The sequence below is a fragment of the Meles meles genome, chromosome 12 (genome assembly GCF_922984935.1).
Source record: "Meles meles chromosome 12, mMelMel3.1 paternal haplotype, whole genome shotgun sequence".
In the NCBI taxonomy this organism is placed as follows: Eukaryota; Metazoa; Chordata; class Mammalia; order Carnivora; family Mustelidae; genus Meles; species Meles meles.
In genome coordinates, this window is record NC_060077.1 from 21146425 (window position 1) to 21170835 (window position 24411).

Below are 24411 nucleotides of genomic sequence, written 5' to 3' on the forward strand. Positions count from 1 at the left end.
TTGGTTGGTTGAGATTTTTCTTATTTCTTGAGGTGGGCCTGTATTGCTATGAACGTTCCTCTTAAAACATTCCAAACACTTGGGACTATCGTGTTTTCATTTTCCGTTTTTCTCCACGTGTTTTCTTGATTTTCTCTTTGGTTCCCTGGATGACATATTCATTGTTTGGTAATATGTTACTTAACCTCCATATATTCGTGTTTTTTCCAAATTTTTTTCTTGGTTGATTCTTAGTTTCATAGCATTGTGGTCAGAAAAGATGCTTGGAATGACTTCAGTCTTTTTGAGTTTGTTGAGATTCGTTTTATGGCCTAATGTGTGATCTGCTTGGGAGACTGTTCCATGTGTGTATGAAAAGAGTGCGTGTTCTGCTGTTCTATGATGGATGTGATGAATGTATCTGTTAAATCCAGATATCTTGGTTCTTTTTTTTTTTTTTAAGATTTTATTTATTTATTTGACAGAGAGAGATATCACAAGTAGGCAGAGAGGCAGGCAGAGAGAGAGGGAGAAAGCAGGCTCCCTGCTGAGGAGAGAGCCCAACATGGGGCTCGATCCCAGGACCCTGAGATCATGACCTGGGCCGAAGGCAGAGACTCAACCCACTCAGCCACCCAGGTGCCCCCAGATATCTTGGTTCTTAATAATGGTAATAGAACTGTCATATCCTACAATGTCCATAGAATGGTTTTAAAATTATAATTTTTTTTTACTAACAAGGATGCTGAATGAAGTTCAGTTTGTCTTGGTAGCTCATTTTATCTAAAGATCAGTTAGAAAAATTATTCTTCTGTAGTTTTGTTTTCAGTTTGATAAATACATATTTGTTGACACTTACTTACAGCTTTAAGGTTTGCCCTCCCTCTTTTTGATTATGTAAGATATTTATACATGATTCAAAAGTGGAAACCGACTTACTTCCATCCCTTCTGCCCCGTTCCGTCCCTCCTGCAGAAGTCACCATTTTTAATGTTCCAGTTCATCTTCTCAGTGATTCTTTTACAGACAGAAACAAACTTATACTTCAGTGCTACACCTTGTCAGGAAGCCCTTTATTTGGCCTCTAGCCCTCCGCTTCCTTCAGCATGCCTTGTCTTCTAATGCATTTCTTTCACATTTACATATTTTGTGGTTAATTTCTGGAATAAGATCTGAATGCTTCCCTCTTACTGTCTGGTAGCCTTTCTCCCTTCTCTGTCTTTTCCCTCTAGTTGTTTGGACCTCTCCTCTCTTCCCCCCTACTTCCCCCTTTGCTCCTTTCCTTTCCCCTCCCCTCCCCTCCCCCCTCTTCTGTCTCTGTCTCTCTGTCATTCCTCTCAGTACCTTAATCTTCTGTGTTGAGCAATTGGGCATGATTTTTAGCACTTTTCCCTCAGAGCGAAGATCTTTGTGTCTGGAAAGGATGTTTGCCAGTTATTTTTCAAACTCCTGTGTGCTTAGGGTGGCTACAGTGCTATCAGGTCACTTAGTGACTTTGGGATTGTCTTCCGATTGGGGGCGCACATTATTGGTGACTTTGGGGATCTGCAGTGTGTGGCCCATCAGAATCTTCCCTCATCATTCACTCTTCTCTCCTGGGATCTGTTCTATGCTCTGAAGTCACCTCTGCATATATCTTGATGTTTGTGAGGAGACTCTGTCACCTGGACTGTGTTGGTTTGGTGTGGACGTCTATGGGCTTTTTCCTGTACCACTGTGATTGGGCTTGTCTGCATTCATTGGGAATTTTCGGAAGAATAAAAAACTGCGCTGCTACCTCATGCTACCCTGTGCCAATGTTCTCACCGCAGCAAGAAGTAGGACTCCGTGCGAGAGAGGAAGTGACTTGTTGATGGGCATTTAAATAACGAGGGAAGAGACTCTAACCCTGTCTGGCTCATTCAAAATCTGTGGCTTGCATACGCCCGGCCTAAGCACAGTTGTAGCTGTCTATTTGAGTGACTGCCTGTGGTTGTTCAACTCCTAGGGTGGCTGCTGCAACTTCGGGGCTCCTGGGCACCTGTGTCCAGAAGTGGGGCAGGGACTGTCGTCGTTGCACTGGGTCCGCCCCACAGTTACGCTGAGCACAGCGGGCAGAACATCCAGCACAGGAGACTGAGGTTAGGGCCTAGGGGAGGTTTTTTTGTTTGTTTGTTTGTTTTTAATATTTTATTCATTTGACAGAGAGAAATCACAACTAGGCAGAGGCAGGTAGAGAGAGAAGAGGAAGCAGGCTCCCTGCGGAGCTGAGAGCCATGATCATGGGATCATGACCTGAGCCAAAGGCAGAGGCTTTAACCCACTGAGCCACCCAGGTGCCCCGGGGAGTTTTGGTTGTTAACGTGAGTTTGCTCTCATGCCCGCAGGTCCCACCTCTCCAAGAACAAGAGAGTTCATGCCTCAGAGCCAGAGAGCTGCAAGGTCAGGAAGCCATCCTGGGTCAAGGGACCCCTGACCACCGGCCTCTCCCTGGAGGACCCTGGCAAAGACACAAGAATCACAGGACAGAGCAGGTTCTAGAGTGGCTGTTTATTTCCCAGGAGCAGCCCAAAACCACCCAGTCTCGGGTGAGTTGTTTGCTTGTTTATTCCTGCTTCTTTTCTTTAGTTCTCTCTCTCTCTCTCTCTTTTTTTTTTTTTTTGGTTGGGGAGGGATGGGGTTCCTTACGTCAGAGGGCTAAGTTAATCACTTTTTAGTTGTAGTCTGTTTATCATCACGGTCTGTGTAAGGTCCCTATCTGTCTTTATTTACACATTTTCTGATTTCCCATAGTCAATTTCAATCCCCCCCACCCCCCAGATTACTTTGTTTTCCATGGATTTCTTTTGTTTGAATGTGTTCACAAAATATGTATTGTTATTGCTATATATGCATTTTTAGTTTATGATAATGGTGTGACACCTGTATCTTTTTTTTTTTTTTTAAGATTTTATTTATTTGGGGGCGCCTGGGTGGCTCAGTGGTTTAAGCCGCTGCCTTCGGCTCAGGTCATGATCTCAGGGTCCTGGGATCGAGTCCCGCATCGGGCTCTCTGCTCGGCAGGGAGCCTGCTTCCCTCTCACTCTCTCTGCCTGCCTCTCTGCCTACTTGTGATCTCTCTCTGTCAAATAAATAAATAAAATCTTTAAAAAAAAAAAAAAGATTTTATTTATTTGTCAGAGAGAAAGAGAACACAAGCAGGCGGAGCAGCAGAGGGAGAAGCAGGCTTCCTAGCTCTGTCCCAGGACCCTGGGATCATGAGCTGAGCCAAAGGCAAACATTTAACCTGCTGAGCCACCCAGGTGTGGCAGGTTTGTCTTGGTTTACTGTTTCTGTTTCTCAGTAAGAGAATTTCATTAAATACCCATCCTCTTCTATTTAGAACTCATGCTAGGAGAGCAGTGTTTGTGTGTTCCCCTTGCTTTAAGTTCTTGGCCAACAATTTCTATTGTTAGTCTTTTGCATTTGAACTATTGTTGTGGTGGTATGGTGGTGTCTCTTTATGGGTTTAACTTGCATTTCCTGCTAGCTAAAGAGAATGAATACTTTTTGTCATTTTTATTTGACATTTAGTTGCCTCTGGTTTTTCTGTCTTTTTTCTTACTGGTTTACATGAATTTTTTTGTGTTCTGGAAGCTTGTTAGAAATGCAGACTATCGGGGCGCCTGGGTGGCTCAGTCAGTAAGCGCCTGGGTATGGCTCAGGTCATGATCCCTGGGTTCCAGCCCCGCATCAGGCTCCCTGCTCCATGGGAAGCCTGGTTCTCCCTCTCCCAATTCTCCTGCTTGTGTTCCCTCTCGCTGTGTCTCTGTCTGTCAAATAAATAAATAAAATCTTTTTAAAAAAAAAAAAAGAAAGAAATGCATAATACCATGTCCCACCTCAATCCTGTTATAATTGACTTTTCATTTTCACAGGATTCAGTGATACGTGCACATAAAAGTTTAAAACTTACTTGATACCAAGTCCATTTTCAAATTTTACTTGGGGTGCTTCTTTTACCTCTAATACTGTGTTATAAAAATTTTGAAACAGAGGGCAAGGTTGAAAGGATGTTGGTGGACCTCTGTGTACCCATCACCCAGAATTTGCCATTAACACTTTCCTGTACTTGTGCTATCACAGTGTCTTCCTTTGTCTCTGTCTCTCTTTGCATCCTTTAAGCCATCTTATTTTTGGTGCATTTCTTAATATATTTCGGGTTTCATCATGCTTCCTGTAAATATTTCAGTATGAATAGCATTAACTCTTGTTCAGTATTTTTTTGTTTTGCTTCCCTTTTCATTCTGTTAGTGCTGTCTTTTGATGAACAGATATTTCTCATTTTAACTTACTCTGATTTATACATTTTTTTATTGATTGTGCTTTTTGTGTCCAATTTAAATGCTTTTTTCTTATCTGAAGCTCAGGAAGATGTTTTTCTTTGTTATTATTTTACCTTTCACATTGAGATTTATAATATATCTAGGATGAATTTTTATGTTGGTGTGGGTGGAAGTCAAGATTTATTTTTTCCACAGAGCTGTCCACTTGTCCTGATTCCAGTGAAGCGATTGGTTTCTGCCTCTGGCCCAGCAGTGCCGCCTTTGTCACGTGTCAGGTGTCCATACGTATGGTTTGGTGTCCTAACTCTTTCTTCCACCGTCGGTGTCACAAGCATGCTGTGAAGGTGCACACGAGCTGTGTCTGGTTTGTGCAGTTACAAAACAAGGTGAACAAAATCGTGAAGCAGTTCAGGATTTCAGACTCAATGACATTTCACTTAATGTGGCTTCGGACACATCACACAGAGCAAAGCATCGTACAAAGTCCCGCAACAAACAGGAGGTAGCAGGGGTAAGAGCTGAACAAACCAAATGCGAAGTCTGTCCACGAGTGTCCACGAGTTGGGCTGAGGGCACGGGCTGGTCTGGTCGCTCTTGCCATGTGCTCCTGACTGTGTTCAAGCTGTGGAGAGGCTGTTCTGCTCAGAGGTCGCTTGGGCAGAGTCTGTGGCGGCAGTTGCCTTTCTGATACATTCGGACATGAACGAGTCAGCATCTGAGGAGTCTGACGGTGTCTTCCCTTATTAAAGCAGTTTAATCAGGGGCGCCTGAGTGGCTCAGCAGGTTAAGTGACTCAGGTTTGGCTCAGGTCACATATCAGGGAGGTGGGATCGAGCCCTGCGTCAGGCTCCACACTCAGCGGGGAAGCTGCTTAAGAGTCTCTCTCCCAGAGCACCTGGGCGGCTCAGTGGTTTAAGGCCTCTGCCTTCAGCTCAGGTCATGGTCCCAGGGTCCTGGGATCAAGCCCCGCATTGGGCTCTCTGCTTGGCGGGGAGCCTGCTTCCTCCTCTCTCTCTCTCTCTCTCTGCCTGCCTCTCTGCCTACTTGTGATCTCTGTCAAATGAATAAATAAAATCTTTTTTTTTTTTTAAAGATTTTATTTATTTATTTGACAGAGAGAGAGAGAGATCACAAGTAGGCAGAGAGGCAGGCAGAGAGAGGAGGAAGCAGGCTCTCTGCGGGGCTCGATCCCAGGACCCTGAGATCATGACCCGAGCCGAAGGCAGCGGCTTAATCCACTGAGCCACCCAGGCGCCCCGAATAAATAAAATCTTAAAAAAAAAAGTGTCTCTCTCCCTCTTGCACCCGTCCCTCTACTCCATGTTCTCTCTCTCTCTCTTGAATACGTATTATCAATCATTAAAGGAGTTTAATCAGTCTTAGGCCTCTGCAGGCCTCTTCTTGTTCTGCTGATTTTTGGTTCTGGACACTGGTTTCCATGATAACTGGTCTTCCTGGCAGTGCCCTTGGCTGCTTGTGTTGCCATTGGACACGAGCGATCCTGCCATGCTCTCCACACTTGGTCTGCTTTTCTGGCCTTGTGCCAGCTTCACACTGTCTTTATTTATAGTAAGTCTTGATATCCACATGCTTCTAGTTTTTGATGATTACAAATGCTGTCAACATTCACCTATGGATTTTAAAAATTTTATTATTTTAAAAATTATTTTTATTAACATAGAATATATTATTTGCCCTGGGGTATAGGTCTGTGAGTCATCAGGCTTACACACTTCACAGCACTCACCGTAGCACATATCCTCCCCAGTGTCCATCATACGGGTTTTTATGTAAACATGAGTTTTCCCACCAGCTGGATAAATACCTAGCAGCATGATTGCTGGGTTATCTGCCAAAGTGGCTGTGTGATTCTGCGCTCTTTGCAGCCGTGAATGAGGGTTCCTATTGCTCCTTGTCTTGGCCAGTGCTTGGTATTGTCAGGTCTGTAAAACTTATCATACTAGTATATGTGAGGTGGTATTTCATTGTGGTTTTAAATTGCGTTTCTCTATACCCAGTATTATTGAGTATCTTTAATATTTTGCTCTCTGAGTATCTTTGGTGAAGTATCTGTTCTGTGTCTGATCTTTTCCCCAATTTTTACTTGGGTTGTTTTCTTGCCATTGATTTTTAAGAGACTTTACCTATTTGAGATTCAAGTCTTTCATCAGAAAAGTATGTGTAAATGTTTTCTCTCAGTCTCTGGCTTGTCTTTTCATTTTTGTAACACCGACTTTCACAGACCAAGTATTTTGATTTTGATAAATTCTGTTTTCTCAGTTTTATTTTTTAGAATGGATAGAGTTTATATCTGAAATCTCATTGCGCAGGCACCTGTTTGGCTCAGTTGGTGGAACATGCAACTCTTGATCTCTGGGTCATGAATTTAAGCCCCATACAGGGAGTGGAGCCTGCTGAACAAAATGAATAAATAAACGTAACATCTTATTACCCAAACCAAAGTACACAAATTTTCTCTTGTATCTCTCTAGACTTTTATAGGTTTAGCTTTTACATTTAAGTCTATGATCCATTTTTAATTAAATTTTGTATAGGGTTGGGTTATGTGTTGAGGTTATGTGTTGAGGTTGAGGCTTTTTTAAAAATTTTTTTAGGGACCCCTGGGTGGCTCATTGGGTTAAGCCGCTGCCTTCTGATCAGGTCATGATCCCAGGATCCTGGGATCAAGTCCTGCATCGGGTTTCTTGCTCCACAGGGAGCCTGCTTCTCTCTCTGCCTCTGCTTACTTGTGCACACACACACACTCTCTCTCTCTGACAAATAAATAAATAAAATCTTAAATTTTTTTAAAAGATTTTATTCATTTACTTGACAGGGAGTGACCACAAGTAGGGGGAGCACCGGGCAGAGAGCGAGGCAGAAGCAGACTCCCCGCTGAGCAAGGAACCCGATGCGAGGCTCGATCCTGGGACTCTGGGATCATGAGCTGAGCCAAAGGAAGACTTTTTTTTTTTTTTAAAGATTTTATTTATTTGAGCCAAAGGAAGACTCTTAACCAACTGACCACCCAGGTGCTCCTAAAGTTTATTTTTTATGTTTGTGGATATGCAAGTGTTCCTGCACCATTTGTTGAAAAGATTTTCCTTTCTATATTGAATTGCTTTTATGTCTTGTTTAAAAAAAAAAATCAGGGGCGCCTGGGTGGCTGTCATTGAGCATCTGCCTTCAGTTCAGGTCATGATCCTGGAGTCCTGGGATCGAGCTCTGAGGTCGGGCTCCCTGCTCAGCGGGAAGCCTGTTTCTCCCTCTCCCACTGCCCCTGCTTGTGTTCCCTCTCTCACTGTGCCTCTCTCTGTCAGATAAATAAATAAAATCTTAAAACAACAACAACAAAAACAAAAACCCCAGGAGATAAGGTTTGTGTGGGTTTATTTCTAGGCTCTGCTTGCTGTTTCATTCATCTTGTGTCTGACCTTTCACCAGCATCACACTGTCTAGAGTTTACAGGAAGTCTTAAAATGGGCTACTGGGGATATTTCGCCTTTGTTCTTCAGAATTGTTTTGGCTAATTTTTTTCCCTCCGCCTTTCCATGTTAACTATAAAAGAGCTCGTAGATAGCTACAGAAAACCTTGCTAAGATTTTAGAGTTTGTTTTTATGTATGATGTTAGGTAAGGATCCAACCGCATTTAATTCTTGTGGATATCGAGTTTTCCCAGCAGCTTTTGTTGAGATGGTTTCCTTCCCCATCGTGTGGTACTGATGCCATTTTGAAATCATTTGACCATTGAATAATTATGGATGTGAAACCTAAAATCACTATCTGACAAGGGGTTTTATTTTTTATTAGCAATATTAACTGTTGAGTAAAATATTTTAAGATTAGAAAAAGTCATTTGATCATATATGCAAGGGTTTATTTCTGGGTTCTCTATTCTATTCCATTGATCTGTATGTCAGTCTTTATGCCAGTATTACTTTGCTATAATTACTAGAGCTTTGTTTTAAGTGTTGAAATAGGGAAATGTGAGTCCTTCAGCTTTGTTCTTTTTCTATATTGTTTTGGCTATTCAGGGTCCCTTGAGATTCCATATGAGTTTTAGGATGGGCTTTTCTGTTTCTGCAAAAAAAGTGTCAGTGGGATTTTGACAAGGATTATACTTAATATATAGATCACTGTGAGTAGTATTGACATCTTAATGATAAGCCTTCCAGTCCATGAACATACAATATGTTTCCATTTATGTATATCTTTTAAAATGTCTTTGAGCAAAGTTTTCTGGTTTTCATCTTTTTTTTTTTTTAAGATTTTTTATTTATTTATTTGACAGGCAGAGATCACAAGTAGGCAGAGAGGCAGGCAGAGAGAGAGGGGGAAGCAGGCTCTCTGCTGAGCAGAGAGCCCGATGCACCGCATAGTCCCAGGACCCTGAGATCATGCCTGAGTCAAAGGCAGAGGCTTTAACCCACTGAGTCACCCAGGCACCCCTATCTTTTTTTTTTTTTTAAGAGAGAGAATGTGTGAGTGGTAAGAGAGGGGCAGAGGGAGTGGGAGAGAGAATGTTAAGCAGGCTCCATGCCCAGCGTGGACCCAACACAGGGCTCAGCTGCACAATCCTGAGATCATGACCTAAGCCAAAGTCAAGAGTCAGATGCTTAACTGAGTGAGACACTTAGGTGCCCTGATCTTTAGCCTTTAATATCTATTGGGACTTAATTTATGGGCTTTCACATAGTCTATCCTGTACAATGTCCCATGTGCACTTGAAGAATATGTGTATGCTCTTGTTGGGTAGAATATTTTGCATATGTCTCTTAGATCTAGTTGCTTTAAGTGTTTTGTTTTCTTACTTGTCTTCTGTCTAGTTGTTCTATCCATTATTGAGAGTGGGATATTGACATTTCTAGTTATTATAAAACTTTCTCCCTTCAATTATGTTAGTTTTTACTTCATATAATTCAATAATCTGTTATTACATGTATAACTTTATAATTGTTATAGCTTCTTGTGGTCTTAAATCTTTAATAATATATAAGGTCTCTTTTGGTCTCATAACCTTCTTTTTTTTTCCCCAAGATTTTATTCATTTGAGAAAGAGAGAGGATACAATGGGGTGAGGGGAAGAGGGAGAGGCAGACTCCTTGCAGACCAGGGAGCCCAATGTGGGGCTCGATTCTGGGACTCTGGGATCATGACCTGAGCGCAAGATAGACGCTTCACCAACTGAGCCACCCAGGCACCCCCTCTTATAACCTTTTCTGATTTGAAGTCTCTTGTGTCTGATGGTGGCAGTACCCTCCCTGCTCTCTTTTCGTTACTATTTGTGTGGAATATCTTTATCCATTCTTTCACTTTCAATCTGTTTTTATCTTTGGATCTGAAGTGAGTCTCTTTTAGACAACTTATAGTTGGGACATGGTTTTTAGGGCATTCTGCCAATCTCTGTATTTGACTAGATAGTTTAATCAATTTACACTTAAAGTAATTACTGATAAGGAGGGACTTATTTCTTTCTATCTGAATTCTATATACCTTATATCTTTTTTTGGTCTCTCAGTCCCTATATTACTGTCTTCTTTTGTGTTTAATTTCTTTTTTGTAGTTAAATATCTAAATTCCTTTCTTATTTCCTTTTGTGTAAAGTATATAGATATTTCCTTTGTGGTTATCGGGGATTATGTTCAGCTTCCTAAAATTATAGCATTCTTATTTGAAATTATACCACTTAACTTTGTTACTGTACAAAGATTCTGCTCCTCTACAGTTCTGTCCCCACCCATTTTGGTTACTGATGTCACAAAATTACATCTTTGTACATTGTGTGCCCCTAAACACAACCTACTAAATTATTTTAAATGCATTAGTTTCTTATAATTATGTAAGAAGACAAAATGTGGGGTTAGAAACCAAAGTTAAAGTAATACTATCTTTTATCATTGTCCATGTATCTACCTTTATTAAGATCTTTATTTCCTCATACAGCTTTGAGTTATTTTATAGTGTCCTTCTGTTTCACCTGTAAGGCTCCCTTGAACATTTCTTTCAGGCAAGTCTAGCGGTAATAAACTCCCATTTGTTTTTCTGGGAATGTTTCTTTTAGCTCTTTGAATATATGGGTCCATTGCCTTCAGGCATCGAAAGATTCTGATGAGAAATCTGATTATAAGCTTACTGAGGATCCCTTGTATGCCCTTTGTCTTTGTAGAAAATGTGATAGCTCTTGGCATGGATTCCTTTGAGTTCATCTTTGTTGGATTCTTTTGAGCTTCTTGGATGTTTATGTTCATGTCTTTCATGAAATTTGGTGGTGGTATTACTACTTTTACAATGTCAGCCATTCTAATAAGTGTGTGATGGTGTGTGATTCATTTGCAATTCTCTAATGATATATGATGTTGAGTGTCTTTCATATGCTTATTTGCCATCTGTTTATCTTCTTACTCAGATCATTTGCCCCACAAATTGGCGCTACTTAGAGCTTTTGCACTTTTGTGCCACTGAAGGTTTGGCACGTCTTCTCTCACAGTGGCTGCTCCCACAGCACCCTTTCACAGATTCAGCGTGACACTTCCCGTGGCATTGCTGGCTTCCTCCTTTGTGCCCCTGTCTTACTCTCCCTGTTGTTCATCTTAGCTTCTCTAATCTTCTGTTGTGTTTGTATGTTTTAAACTTTTCTTTCTTCTGCAATGCTAAACGCTTCTCTTGGGAAGGAGTGTCTTTCATCCTTTTTTCTGTCACCTGCACTTTTTGAATACTGGGCAGCTGGAGCTAAGGCCGTGTTGCAGAAGGAGGGTGACCAACCTTTCCTGTTGGCCTGTAGCTGGCCTGCCTTTAGCACCGAAGGTCCCATGTCTAGGGAAATCCCTTAGTCCTGGGTAACCTGGGACAGTTGGTTACTGTGTGTAGATGGTTCCTAGGATAAACATTCAAAGATGTCTCTATAATGAGTAGTGTCACTGCTTCTGTCTCTGTGCCCTTGTTATACTCTGTGTGTTCTTTTGTCTTCGCTTCTTTGAGTCCCAGTTGCATTCACAGATGTTTAAGTTCGCTTTTCTGTACAGTGGTGAACACTTCTTATGGACAGGATTGTGTTTCATTCAAGTTTTTTTTTAAAAGATTTATTTTATTTGCGAGAGAGACAGAGTGCACAAGCAGGGGGAGGGGCAGAGGGAGGTGGGGAGAGAGAATCCTCAAGCAGACTCCCCGCTGAACGTGAAGCCCGACACGAGGCTTGATCCTAGAACCCTGAGATCCTGACCTGAGTGAATCAAGAGATGGACACTTAAATGACTGAGCCACCCAGATGTCCCTTCATTCAAGTTCTGTCACCTGGACCTCGCTGACTATCTGGCACCTGGTATTCTCACATGTTCAGTGAAAGGCTGACTGATTGAATATACATTGATGGAATGTTTTCAATAAATTTTTGCTTTCTTCACAAAGTAGAATATAAACAATGGACATCCTAGGCAGCTTGTTGTTTCCCAGAAACTCAGGAAAGAATTGGAGATTGAATAGGAATATGCTCTTTCAGGGACCGTTGTCATTCGTGGATGTGTTTGTGGACTTTACCTGGGAAGAGTGGCGGCTGCTGGACCCCTCCCAGAAGCACCTGTACCGGAGTGTGATGCTGGAGAACTACAGCAACCTGGTGTCCCTGGGTAGGAACTCCCTCCCCGAAAGGACTGTGTCTAATCTCCAGGCTTCCCCTTCTTGGTTGCTGAAAGCTGGGTGGCTTTTGCAGTGTTCTTAGTGATTTTGGATTTATATTTAAAGGCCAGATTTTCTTAGTCTCCTTTTGGCATCAGAATGTGCTAGTTGAAAATGGTCTTTGCTTTGCCATGGGGCAGAAGGGCAGCTTTATCGTGCTGCCTCAAAACTCTACCCCCTTCGTGAACTTCGTAACTCTTCTCCCTTCGTGAACAGGGTTTGAGGTAGTTTTGGTCCAGGTTGTTTGTGATTTTCCATTCATAGGGTATCAAGACAGGAAACCCGACATCATCTTCAAGTTGGAACAAGAAGAACCATGGAAGATGCCAGCCCAAATCCCAAGTCAAGGCCATCCAGGTGAGCGATGAGGATATTTAGATCTTTTCTTCCTTTTCAGAATTGATGTGAATTCTGACACGACATTCACCTCATGTTTGTACTTTTTGTCTCATTCATAACCATTCTTTCGTAGTTCATCTCTTTCTCTGTGGCATTCTCCATTTCCTGCATACTTTCCCAGGAGAGTAGACTCATTTTGTTATGCAGTTGGACAGGCTTTTTCTCTGTATCTCTCTTGGTGTGACTTTTACTCTTCCTTCTACCTTCTTTCTTTTAAATTATATTTTTAAAATCTTTTACACTTACAGTCAATAACCACAGTCCCAATGTCCTTCCCTGTCCTTCAAATCTACTAGAAGTCATCACTGTCCCTTCCAAGTGCACTCCTGCCCCTTGGATCTTAGTTACCCTCTCTCGAGCCTTCCGCCTCCCTTATGGGATACCCACGGAACCCACTCATACACTGCATGACCAAGTGTGTGTTCTTTCTATGCTTTACTGGCTTCTCTTGTTCTCCCCTTTGAGTCCAAAGGCACTTTTCATAGTCACTACTTTTCTATATATTGTAACCTTGGAAGACATCCATTCTGAAGATTTGAGCTATTTTTCTCTTTTGGTAATTGGCAGCCTGTCCCTGTTTCATCTGGCCTTTGGTACCGGGCATCTTCCCTGCATGTGCCCCTCCTTTGTCTCATTTTCAGAAACTGGAATTGTTTGTCACATGGCTCCATAGCTACCTCGAAATTTCTTCTCACCTTTCTCATTCTTTATTCTTTCTGCTCTGCTTCTAGCTCTTCCTCTTGGTACGGGAGAGTCAGCGTAAATCTCCTTTATACACAATTTTCTTCACTAGCGTTGTTGAAATCTCTTAATATTTTGGTTTCCTAAGAAGTCTTTTAAGGCCCCCATGGTCCCAGTTCCCACCCAGAACAAGGCCAATATCTCATTTCTTGATCATTCTATTTATTAACCAAATGTACACGTCTTCCTCCTTTTGTTCATCTTGATATTGCTGTAGGATAGGTTTCCCTGACGTGGTTGCTCTGTCACAGGCATGGCATCATGGATCCCGTTAGTCTTTGTATTGTTAGAATGGCTTCAGCTGCATTTCTGATTAAGCCTAAATCAGTCTATGAAACAGAAGTTATTTATTACGACACATCACAAAAAGTCCTGAAGTGGGGCAGCTGTAAGGTTGACTAAGTGATTCGGTAAATCACCAAAGGTCCATCTCTGCCCTGCCATTCTAAGTACCCCAGCATTTTCTTCAGGTTCACTCCCCTCGTGGTCACTGATGGCTGTTACCGTTCCAGCCAACACCTGCAGATACACCAGTGGCCAGGAGAACAAGGAGAACTGCTTTTCCCATGTGGCTCTTTCTTTCTAATCAGGTGGTAAAGCCTATTCCAGAAAGTCTCAGCAAACTCTGCTTGGTGGGCTAGGTTTTTATCCCATGTCCCTGTCTGAAGAAGACTCTGGCAAGGGAAATGGGCCCGGCAGTGTTGGCTCAGGTAAATGGTGCTTCATCTTCTGGGGTGGGGGTAGAGGTAGCAGTGGAGAGGGGTCCCCGTTTCCATGTGAAGCACATGGCCTTAAGGATGGGTTTGGAGGAAAAGTCAGGTTTCTGCCAGTCAGGACAAGGGAGGAAGGATTGTTGGAGGCGGCGCTGGCGGCCTTCATCCACCTCTTTGGCCAGGCGGCTTCCCGTCAGACTCTTCTTCCAGTCCGTACATCTTCAAAAATATTCCACCATTCCTGTTTTCCTTTTGTGCTATATTAGTGGAAGTCTTGGATCCTCGTTCACAGGTAACATCTGGTAACATCAGTTAAAGATAAGTTATTTATGTGCAATCAGCCAGACAAGTCCAGAGTGGGGAGAGACATGTGTAGCGTAGAAAACACTGGAAAAAACTGAAGACTGAGCTAACCCCAATGAAATAGCTTTCAGTAGAGTGACTGGGGTGTAAGAAGAGACAGTGTGTGTATCTTGGGGAGTGTGGAAGAAGGCGGGGTGAAGGAGAATGAACTCGCCGCACTATTATTCTGAATAATCATCACCGGGGGAAAAAATCAATGTGCAGTAGAATAAGCTGGTTATTTTGAAATACGGAAGCAGATACCATAAAAAAGAGCCAAAGGGGATGAAGGTGGTTTTTCCTGGGGGAATAGAACACTGAGGGGGGCAGGGCGAACAGAATGCTACTGATGACAAAACCCAAAAGCCAGAATTAGACAGTAGAGCAGCAACAAGACACAGGACTCAGTCCTCAGGCACAATGTCAAGTATTTGGAGGCTGACCAGGAGAGAATGGGTAGACCCGATCTAGACGTCCTCAAGTAATATGCTGACCAAAGCAACAAATAGTAAAGAGCATGAACAAAACATGGCAGCAATTTGGGCTTGGAGATGGCAGATCAGAGGACCTTAATATCTCATTCCAGGTTTTCCTGCCTCTCAAATCTGATCCCTCTTCATTTTGTTAACAGTCTCCAAATTATATTTTCCCAAGCACCAGTTCCCAAGTGGGGGAGTTACCTTCTCCTAGATGCCCTGAGAAATGAACATTGGGAACTTTGGACTATCATGGTAGCTTGAGAGGGAGTGTTACTGGCTGTTCTGTGGTTCTAAACTCAGAAATGTTTCCATCAAGAATAGGCCAGAGAGCAATAAATCTTTGCCTGGGAACCAGATTTGCCCATGTGTTTGGCTAATAGTCTTATCCCTGTAGACTTTCAGAGCTCATGGACACTAAATCTGTCCTAACACTCTACCCTGTAACCCTTCTGTGGCTGGAAACATAACCCTCCTACTTCCCCTGCTTAGCCACAGCTCTGACATCTCGATTTCCTAGGAAACCTTAATACATTTTCTGTTGAGCATTCTCTTTGCAACAATAATGGCAGATAATGGTATTATGGTTGGTAACTTAAGGGAGATTTCAGAGAATTCCAGAAATCAGGAAATGATACCAAAGTCAATGAATGGAAGACAGAATTTTCTACACTTAAATATTATTTAACCGTGACTGAAGATGATTACTGGCTGTGGTTCAGAAGTAATCCCTGGAAACTCCACTTGTACTGACAGAATTCAGATTCTGAAGCTATAGAATAGTATTCTCCCAAACAACCATTTTTTTTTTTTTAAAGATTTTATTTATTTATTTATTTATTTGACAGACAGCATAAGTAGGCAGAGGCAGGCAGAGAGAGAGGAGAGGGGGAAGCAGGCTCCCCACTGAGCAGAGAGCCCGATGTGGGGCTCGATCCCAGGACCCTGAAATTATGACCCAAGCCGGAGGCAGAGGCTTTAACCCACTGAGCCACCCAGGCACCTCCCCGCCCCAAACAGCCATCTTGAGTGTGGCCGCAGAAGACAATGGAAAAGGGAACTATGCTCAGAGAGCAGAACCGAGGGCTTACCAGGCCACTGCCACAGCAGGAAGTCCTTGCGCAGCCTGCCCAACCAGGGTGTCAGTGCACTGTGAGCTGGTGCCTGCTATGTGGCATTCGCTGTGGCTGCTCTCCCAGAATGGGGACTCCTGTTAGATTAGTCTTCAGTTTTTACATCTTTATGACTATGTCATTCCTATTCACAGGTGAATCATGCAGATCTGCAATGGCTAATTTTTGTTCACACAGCATTTTTTTCTTTTGAGTTGTTCTATTTGCCTGCTGAGTTTTCTCTCTTCTTACCATTCGTGTGCTATGTTCAGCTGCATTAATGATTCTGTCTCTTCCTGATGAGGCTGCTTCATTGTCCCTTGATGTGCTTCAGCATAACCCTAGGTGACTTCATACCCAGGCTGTACTACAGTGTTTTATCCTGGAGTCTCCTTTTAGATTTTATTTTCCATATTTCTTCTGTGTCATCTTTTTTCTTGGTTTGTTTTGTTGGAGCACCTCTTTGAGTAGCTTCCTGTGAAAGAGTGCATGTAACATAAAATTTGAGACCTTTGTCTCTTAAGAGTTTATGCTTTACTCCTGAATGCTCTGTGTTTTGTCCCCTAAATGATGCTGATGTCATTAGATTAAAGACAGATGCTATTCTCACTCTGATCCTTTATACCAAACAGTTTTTTTTGGTTTCTCTGGAAACTTTATTCCCTGCTGCTTGTCCTCAGTGTTCTGAAACATCACACTGATTTTTTTCTTGTGTGTTTATTTTCATGTATTTGGGTATGCAGTAGAACTTCATTCCCAAGAGGACCGTAAACTGTGTTTTCTGAGTTTCTCCTGAGTTCAGCACAGTGTTTGGCACATAATAGGGATTCAACAATTTTTCGTTGAAATAATATAATGCTGAGATGCCTTCCAACTGGTTTATATCTTTCTTATTTTTACTTGTGTGTATTTTACCTTCTTTACCAACATTTTAAAACTTAAAACCGTCCCTAGTCATTGTCCGTTTTCTGTGCCTATCTTCATTTTTCATTTTGTTTGTTCTCCCTGGCCAGGAGTTTTGGCACATTTACACTTGAGATTTTACTTATATTCAGAGACTATATATGAAACTAAAAGTATACTCTCTTGACATGGCATTTTTAAGGTGTTTTTATACTCTGTGAGGTTCATGTTATTTTTAACGTACAACTGTTTTCATTGCTAGAAAAAGTCGGGGAAATTGATCATATGGAATGCCATCAGGAAGATCAAGGCAAGCTGGAAAGTATGGCAAAAGGCTACAAATGTACTACATTTGGAAAACTGTGCCTTCTTAGTACAAATTATGTTTCTTCAGGACAAAACCTTCATAAATACATCGCACGTGGAATAAGTTTTAAATATAATACAGATTTCAATAGTAATGCTGGAAAGAATAATCCTAATGAGTTTCATGCATATAGGGAATCATTTCACCATTCTAAACATGAGCAAACTGTTATTGGAATAAAATACAGTGAAAGTAATGAATCTGGAAAAATTGTCAACAGGAAGTCACAACTCATATGCCAGCAAACGTACATAGGAGGAAAACCTTTCGAATGCAGTTTTTGTGGGAAGACCTTCAGCAGTAAGTCCTACCTTGCAGTGCATCAACGAACTCATGTAGAAGAGAAACCCTACAAATGTGAGGGATGTGGGAAAGACTTCAGCAGCAAGTCCTACCTCACTGTCCATCAGAGAACTCACACAGGAGAGAAACTCCATGAGTGCAGTGACTGTGGGAAAGCCTTCAGTTTCAATTCACAACTCGTTATACATCAGAGAATCCACACAGGAGAGAGTCCCTATGAGTGCTGCGAGTGTGGGAAAGTATTCAGTAGGAAAGACCAGCTCGTTTCACACCAGAGAACTCATTCAGGACAGAAACCCTATGGTTGTAGTGAATGTGGGAAAACTTTTGGTTTGAAGTCTCAGCTCATTATACATCAGAGAATTCATACAGGAGAGAAACCCTTTGAATGTAGCGAATGTCAGAAAGCTTTTAATACAAAGTCAAACCTTATGGTACATCAGAGGACCCATACAGGGGAGAAACCGTATGGTTGTAGTGAATGTGGAAAAGCCTTCACTTTCAAGTCGCAGCTCATCGTACATCAGGGGCTTCACACAGGAGTAAAGCCTTATGGGTGCGTCCAGTGTGGGAAAGCCTTCAGCTTGAAGTCCCAGCTCATTGTGCATCAGAGAAGTCACACAGGAATGAAACCTTATGTATGCAGTGAATGTGGCAAAGCCTTCAGGAGCAAGTCGTACCTCATTATCCATATGAGAACTCACACAGGAGAGAAACTCCACGAGTGCAGTGACTGTGGGAAAGCCTTCAGTTTCAATTCACAACTCGTTATACATCAGAGAATCCACACAGGAGAGAGTCCCTATGAGTGCCATGAATGTGGGAAAGCCTTCAGTCGGAAATACCAGCTTATTTCACACCAGAGAACCCATGCTGGGGAGAAGCCCTATGAATGCAGTGACTGTGGGAAGACTTTCGGTTTGAAGTCACAGCTCATTATACATCAGAGAACTCACACGGGAGAGAAACCCTTTGAATGCAGCGACTGTAGCAAAGCCTTTAATACAAAGTCAAACCTTATTGTACATCAGAGAACCCATACAGGGGAGAAACCGTATGGTTGTAGTGAATGCGGAAAAGCCTTCACTTTCAAGTCGCAGCTCATCGTACATCAGGGAGCACACACTGGGGTAAAACCATATGGATGTAATCAGTGTGGGAAAGCCTTCAGCTTGAAGTCGCAGCTCATTGTGCATCAGAGAAGTCACACGGGAGTGAAACCCTATGGATGCAGTGAGTGTGGCAAAGCCTTCAGGAGCAAGTCATACCTCATTATCCATATGAGAACTCACACAGGAGAGAAACCACATGAGTGCAATGAATGCGGGAAATCCTTCAGTTTCAATTCACAGCTCATTGTGCATCAGAGAATCCACACAGGAGAAAATCCCTATGAATGCAGCGAGTGTGGAAAAGCCTTCAACAGGAAAGATCAGCTCATTTCTCATCAGCGAACTCATGCAGGGGAAAAACCTTATGGATGCAGTGACTGTGGGAAAGCCTTTAGTAGCAAGTCCTATCTCATTATACACATGCGAACTCATTCAGGAGAGAAACCGTATGAATGTAACAAATGTGGGAAGGCCTTCATTTGGAAGTCACTACTCATTGTACATGAGCGAACTCACACAGGGGAAAGCCCTTATAAATGTAGCCAGTGTGAGAAGTCCTTCAGTGGAAAGTTACGGCTCATTGTACATCAGAGAATGCACACAAGAGAGAAACCCTATGAATGCAGTGAATGTGAGAAGGCTTTCATTAGGAAATCTCAGCTCATTGTACATCAGAGAACTCATTCAGGGGAGAAGCCCTATGGATGCGATGAATGTGGGAAAACCTTCTCTCAGAAGTCTATCCTCAGTGCGCATCAGAGGACTCACACGGGAGAGAAACCCTGTAAATGCACTGAATGTGGAAAAGCCTTTTGTTGGAAGTCACAGCTCATTATGCATCAGAGAACTCATGCAGATGAAAAACGTGTTGATGAGTTAAATGTTAAGAAATTTTCTTCCAAAAGTCAACTCATAGGAAATACCAAGAAATTCACATAGAGGAGAAACTCTGTGAGATCATCTCATTGTACACCAGGAAACTAATACTGAATAGAAACCTGTGAATGCACAGTATGGACAGGGATGCCCACAGAAAGCTGCTTTTTACACATACCCTCCCCACCCCCACCCCCCAGTAAATGCACACAGGAATGTTATGAGTTCAGTGAACCCCATGGAAGTTTTCAGCAGCAAGTCATACCTTTTTTTTTTTAAGATTTTATTTATTTATTTGACACAGATCACAAGTAGACAGGCGGGGGGGTGGGGAGCAGGCTCCCCGCCGAGCAGAGAACCTGATGTAGGGCCCAATCCCAGGACCCCAAGATCATGACCTGAGCCAAAGGCAGAAGTTTTAACCCACTGAGCCACCCAGGCGCCCCAAGTCATATGCTTTTTAAAGCTTGTACAAGTGAACCATAGCAAGGAAGTGAATATTGGAAAGTTATTTTTTTACTGTGCTAAATTTTTTACTTTGATAAATTTGCAAAGAGGAAGTTTCATAAAACAAGTGAATATGGAACACACTGTTTTGAAATTCGTATTAAACAGGAGGATTTTTTAAAACAGTATTTTAATGAGAAAAATGGAAACCAATGAATGGCAGAATTATCAAAATCACACATACTTTATGTATCAGAAGCTCATACTTTGGAGAAACTCTACTATCAATTAGGCAAGTTCTTGATATAGGAAAGACAAACTTCCATTAAAAAATTAATAATGTGTGGTGGTATCAAAAGTCTCAGTAGAAAGGTTCCCTTTACTGTTACTTTGATTAATTTGGAAAACAATTTCCTTTACAAATTATTGTGAGGGAAATTGTGTTCCAAATGTTCCAAATTGTTAGGAAAAGGTTGGAGAAAACCTCAACTATAAATGATAGGCATGTCCAAAATGGAATATATATATTTTTCCAAGTAAATAAATGCAATCACAATAACCAGAAATACACTGAAAGCCCTACAGGATATTTAGATGTTATCTTCCTTGGTACTGTGTGAGTTTTGTGTAGTTTGGCATTTTACCTGTGAATGTCACATAGGAGAGGTAAGTTAGGTAGATACATGCCATTGTCCGGGGACTTGTACTTTGCATAGCAACATTGTTTTTAATAAATACAACTTGCTACTAGAATGATATGATTTATTAAAAATCCATTTCAATACTACAAACCTTCCCTACTACTTTGTAGCCTTTGTAAGTGGGCCTGGCAACGACTTCCTTAGTTACATATGTCGGTATAGTGCCAAATCAGGTGCTTGTGTAGCTGGAATGTGTTCTGCCCCCACCAGTTAGAACATCTTGATTTTCTTTAAGATAATCTCTGAGCGTAGGAGGTCATGGTGGGCTCATCACTCGTGGTGCGCTGCGAAGAAGTCGGCATGATCATTAAGGTAGGCTAAGATATTCATTCTAGATGTCAGATTTCTGATGGACTCCTTAAGTACCAGAAAGAAAACAACTTTTGTTTTCTGGTAACATTTTCCTGCAATTATTAAGTAGTTCCTTCTATACAGACTACCCATGGTAGCTTTAGTTATTGTCACTTACAACTCTAGCGCATTTGTCTTTTTATTTGAGTCCCCGGTATGTGTCTCAGGCAGACATTTAAGTGATGCCGCGGAGATGTGTGCAGGTACACTTCATTGGCTGTGCTTTGCAGGGAATGCTTTTTCCCCCTCAAAGTGAAGGCTTGTGGCAACCCTGCATTGAGCCAGTGGGTTAGTTTTCCAACAGCATTTGTTACTTCATGCCTCTGTGTCATGTGGTAGTAATTCTGGCAATATTCCTCACTTTTCATTACTACTTATGTTGATCTCTCATTACTGCTTGTGATATGCTGAAAGCTCAGCGTGTTTTGGCAATATTCCTAAATAAGGTGTATACGTTGCTTTTTTATTTTTAAAGACATAATGCTTTTGCACTCCTAATACACTACAGTGTAGTGTAAATATAACTTATATGCATTGAGTAATCAAAAAAAAAATCATTTGACTCAGTTTATTGCTTCATTTGCTTCATCATGGTGGTCTGGAATGGCCCTGCAGTACCTCCAAGGTAATTAATGCCTGTTTGTATAGCTGGAGAGTCAGGGTAATAAAAAGTCATTCTGCCACTTGCCTTCTTATAAAGTCCGTTTTCCTCACCAGTTTGTGTACATGAAAGAGCATTTACCTGAAAAGAGTTGGCACCATAGCATTTAGGACTGTTTTGGAGGAATAGGACTGTTCCAAACTGCAAGTATTTCTGAAAACACCCTCCACTTTCTTCTCTGTACTTCAGGAGGGAATCCCATCTTTTACCCAAAGAAACTGTTGCTTCTTTGGAGGAAATATTTAGTGATTTCTGAATGGCTGGTCCTTATTATATTCAGTTCATTATACGAGATCCGGTCTAAAGATACGTGGGGTGAAGAAGGATGGTTCACAGAAGGGAAGAGAAAGTTGTATAAAGAAGGAATGCCAGGGGGGCACCTGGGTGGCTCAGTGGGTTAAAGCTTCTGCCTTCGACTCAGGTCATGATCCCGGGGTCCTGGGATCGAGCCCCACATTGGGCTCTCTGCTCAGCAGGGAGCCTGTTTCCCTTCCCCTCTCTCTGCCTACTTGTGATCTCTGTCTGTCAAATAAATAATAAATAAAATCTTTTAAGAAAAGAAGGAATGCCAGATATGTAAAGTATATCCCCCAAATCTGGAAAACATGAATATGTGTTTTGTCATACATGTTCTGAGGAAGATTCACACATAATAAAGAGTGAATACCTAAGAGAAAGTCTACATTCAGTGTACTACTACCCTGTGTCAGTTAGATGTTTAAGGTTTCTGATTGTGTGAGGCAAATCCACATGCACCACGTTACCCAGTAGATGCCAGAAATGGTGACATAATGTTGAAGACAAATGAAATATTGTGGGAAAGGCTAATGCTAACATTAAGGTCTTAATCTGCAATGAAAAAGAAAATTTAGGGCACCTGGCTGCCTCAGTCTTTTGAGTGTGCAATTCTTGATCTCAGGGTTGTGGGTTTGAGCCCCGCCTTGGGTAAAGAAAAGAAAAAGTATGAAATTTAACAAAATGAATAGACCTGTAACTAGTGAACAAAAGGAAAAGTAAAGATTTGAATCCCTGACTTGAAAATCTACTCAGTCCTAACCCTGTCTCAGCCCCAGAACAGAAAGAAATTCCAGAGACTTCTAGCAATAGTTGATAATTCTCAGAAAAGTCAAGGAACAATAACTAGCATTTTACAGGTTTTCCCAAAAATTGACATGTGGGGGATACATGATGCAATTCGTATTTATGGACATCACAGAAAATAAACTAAATGTTATTATAGCAAAACAAATGAGTAACGTGGAGGCTTTCTTTTTTTAAAGTCATGACAATAGTAAGTGTAGCAGACTTTTTTTTTAATTTCAAGATTCTATTTATTTATATGGCAGAGATCACAAGGAGGCAGAGGGTAAGGGAGAAGCAGGCTCCCCGCTGAGCAGAGAGCCCAATGTGGGGCTCGATCCCAGGACCCTGAGATCATGACCTGAGCCGAAGGCAGAGGCTTAACCCACTGAGCCACCCAGGCACCCCGTCACTGTACTTTACATAATGCCAGTGCACCCAGCCTAAAAGCCACATTTCTCCGCTGTCTTTGTAGCAAAGTGTGATCTTACTGCTAAATTCTGAGTAATGAATTAGAGATTCCTGACAGTGTCTAATGGGAAAGTTGTCAAGAAGAGAGCTGGGAAAGCCTCTCAGTGTCCTATAATCATTCCCCACTTCAGTACACAGCACACGTGGTGCTTGGAGCTTGAGCAGCTGCTGTAGAGCCTGGTGCCTCAGGAAGAGAGAAGGCGTCTGCTGCAGGGCTATCTGGTATACCAGGCCCACACCACCAGCACTGAAGTATCTGCTATGTAAGGGGAAATGAGCTGTCTTGTTTAATCCTTTTCTTTTGTTGGGTAGGAATAGAGTTGGTTCTGTTATATGCAGTGGAATATGACCCTATAAAAATACATTATGATGTTTGGGGATTTAATAATAGAAAATGTTTCCATAGAATTATCCACACTTCCAGATTTAAAAAGATGGCCACATGATTATCTCAATGTGTGTAGATAATACATTTGATGGAATTTAGTACCCATAGGTTATTTTTAAATATTAAATTAGGAATGGAAATTAAGTCTGTTACCTTTGCAAGGACCATGTTCCAAAAACTGACAAATGTTGCACTTAATGGTGTGTGTGTGTGTGTGTACACACACTTTATATTATATATTAAGAAAATTACACTGGTGTTCATGACTTTTTGAACAGTGTATGAACATTCTAGCCAATGTATGAAAAGAAAGTAAGGAACTGGAGATGAGGGCAGGAAAAAAAAGTTCCATTGTTTGGAGATGTTGCCTCTATAGGAAAGCTAAAATAAGTTTCAGGCAAATATTTAGAATTTAGAATTAGAATTTAGAATTACTCTAAATTTAGAATTTAGAGTAGGACTTATACTGGACATATACCCAGTTTTCAAGAATCAGTTGTGTTGTTCAGCTTCTGGTTAAACTGGATAACCTACAGCCTCCTAGAAAACAGAACCCAAACCCAAATGAACATAGCAGTAGAGAGTAGGGAACACTTTATCTAAGAAAAGGAGAGTTGCTGCTCTCATTCTCAGTGAAAGGCAGGAAGAGAAGAGGGCCAGCATGGCATATAGGGGTGAGACACACAGATGGTTGTCTATGGACTGGGGTGACACATTAGAATCCTGAAGCCTCTTGGGAACACCTGGGTGGCTCAGTTGGTTAGGCGTCTGCCTTTGGCTCGGGATTTTGATCCCAGGGTCCTGGGATTGAGCCTCACATTGGGCTCCTTGCTAATTGGGGGTTCTACTTCTCCCTTTCTCTCTGCCTGCTGTTCCCCGTGCTTGTGCTCTCTCCTATCCGCTTGCTGTCAAAGAAATGAAATCCTAAAAAAAGAGGGAAAAAAAAAGAATCCCAAAGCCCCAGCTCTGAAGAAGTGTGCAGCCAACTCTTTGCCATGGGTCTTCATGGAAAC

At 41.9% G+C, this 24411-nt stretch overlaps 1 protein-coding gene across 3 annotated transcripts in view; it reads left to right on the plus strand.

The window, feature by feature from the left end:
- The window catches only part of LOC123954475 (zinc finger protein 268-like), a 34505-nt gene extending 12630 nt beyond the window's left edge, over positions 1-21875 (plus strand). For 2 of the 3 annotated variants that reach the window (XM_046025685.1, XM_046025686.1), the window contains exons 3-6: positions 2346-2546; positions 11780-11906; positions 12220-12312; positions 16904-21875. In XM_046025685.1, coding sequence (XP_045881641.1) covers positions 2346-2546; positions 11780-11906; positions 12220-12312; positions 16904-19362 — 2880 coding nt within the window. In that variant the 3' untranslated portion in view covers positions 19363-21875. The remainder of the gene's footprint in view (positions 1-2345; positions 2547-11779; positions 11907-12219; positions 12313-16903) is intronic. The other variant, XM_046025687.1, reaches the window with a different exon arrangement.
- Positions 21876-24411: the final 2536 nt, after the last annotated feature.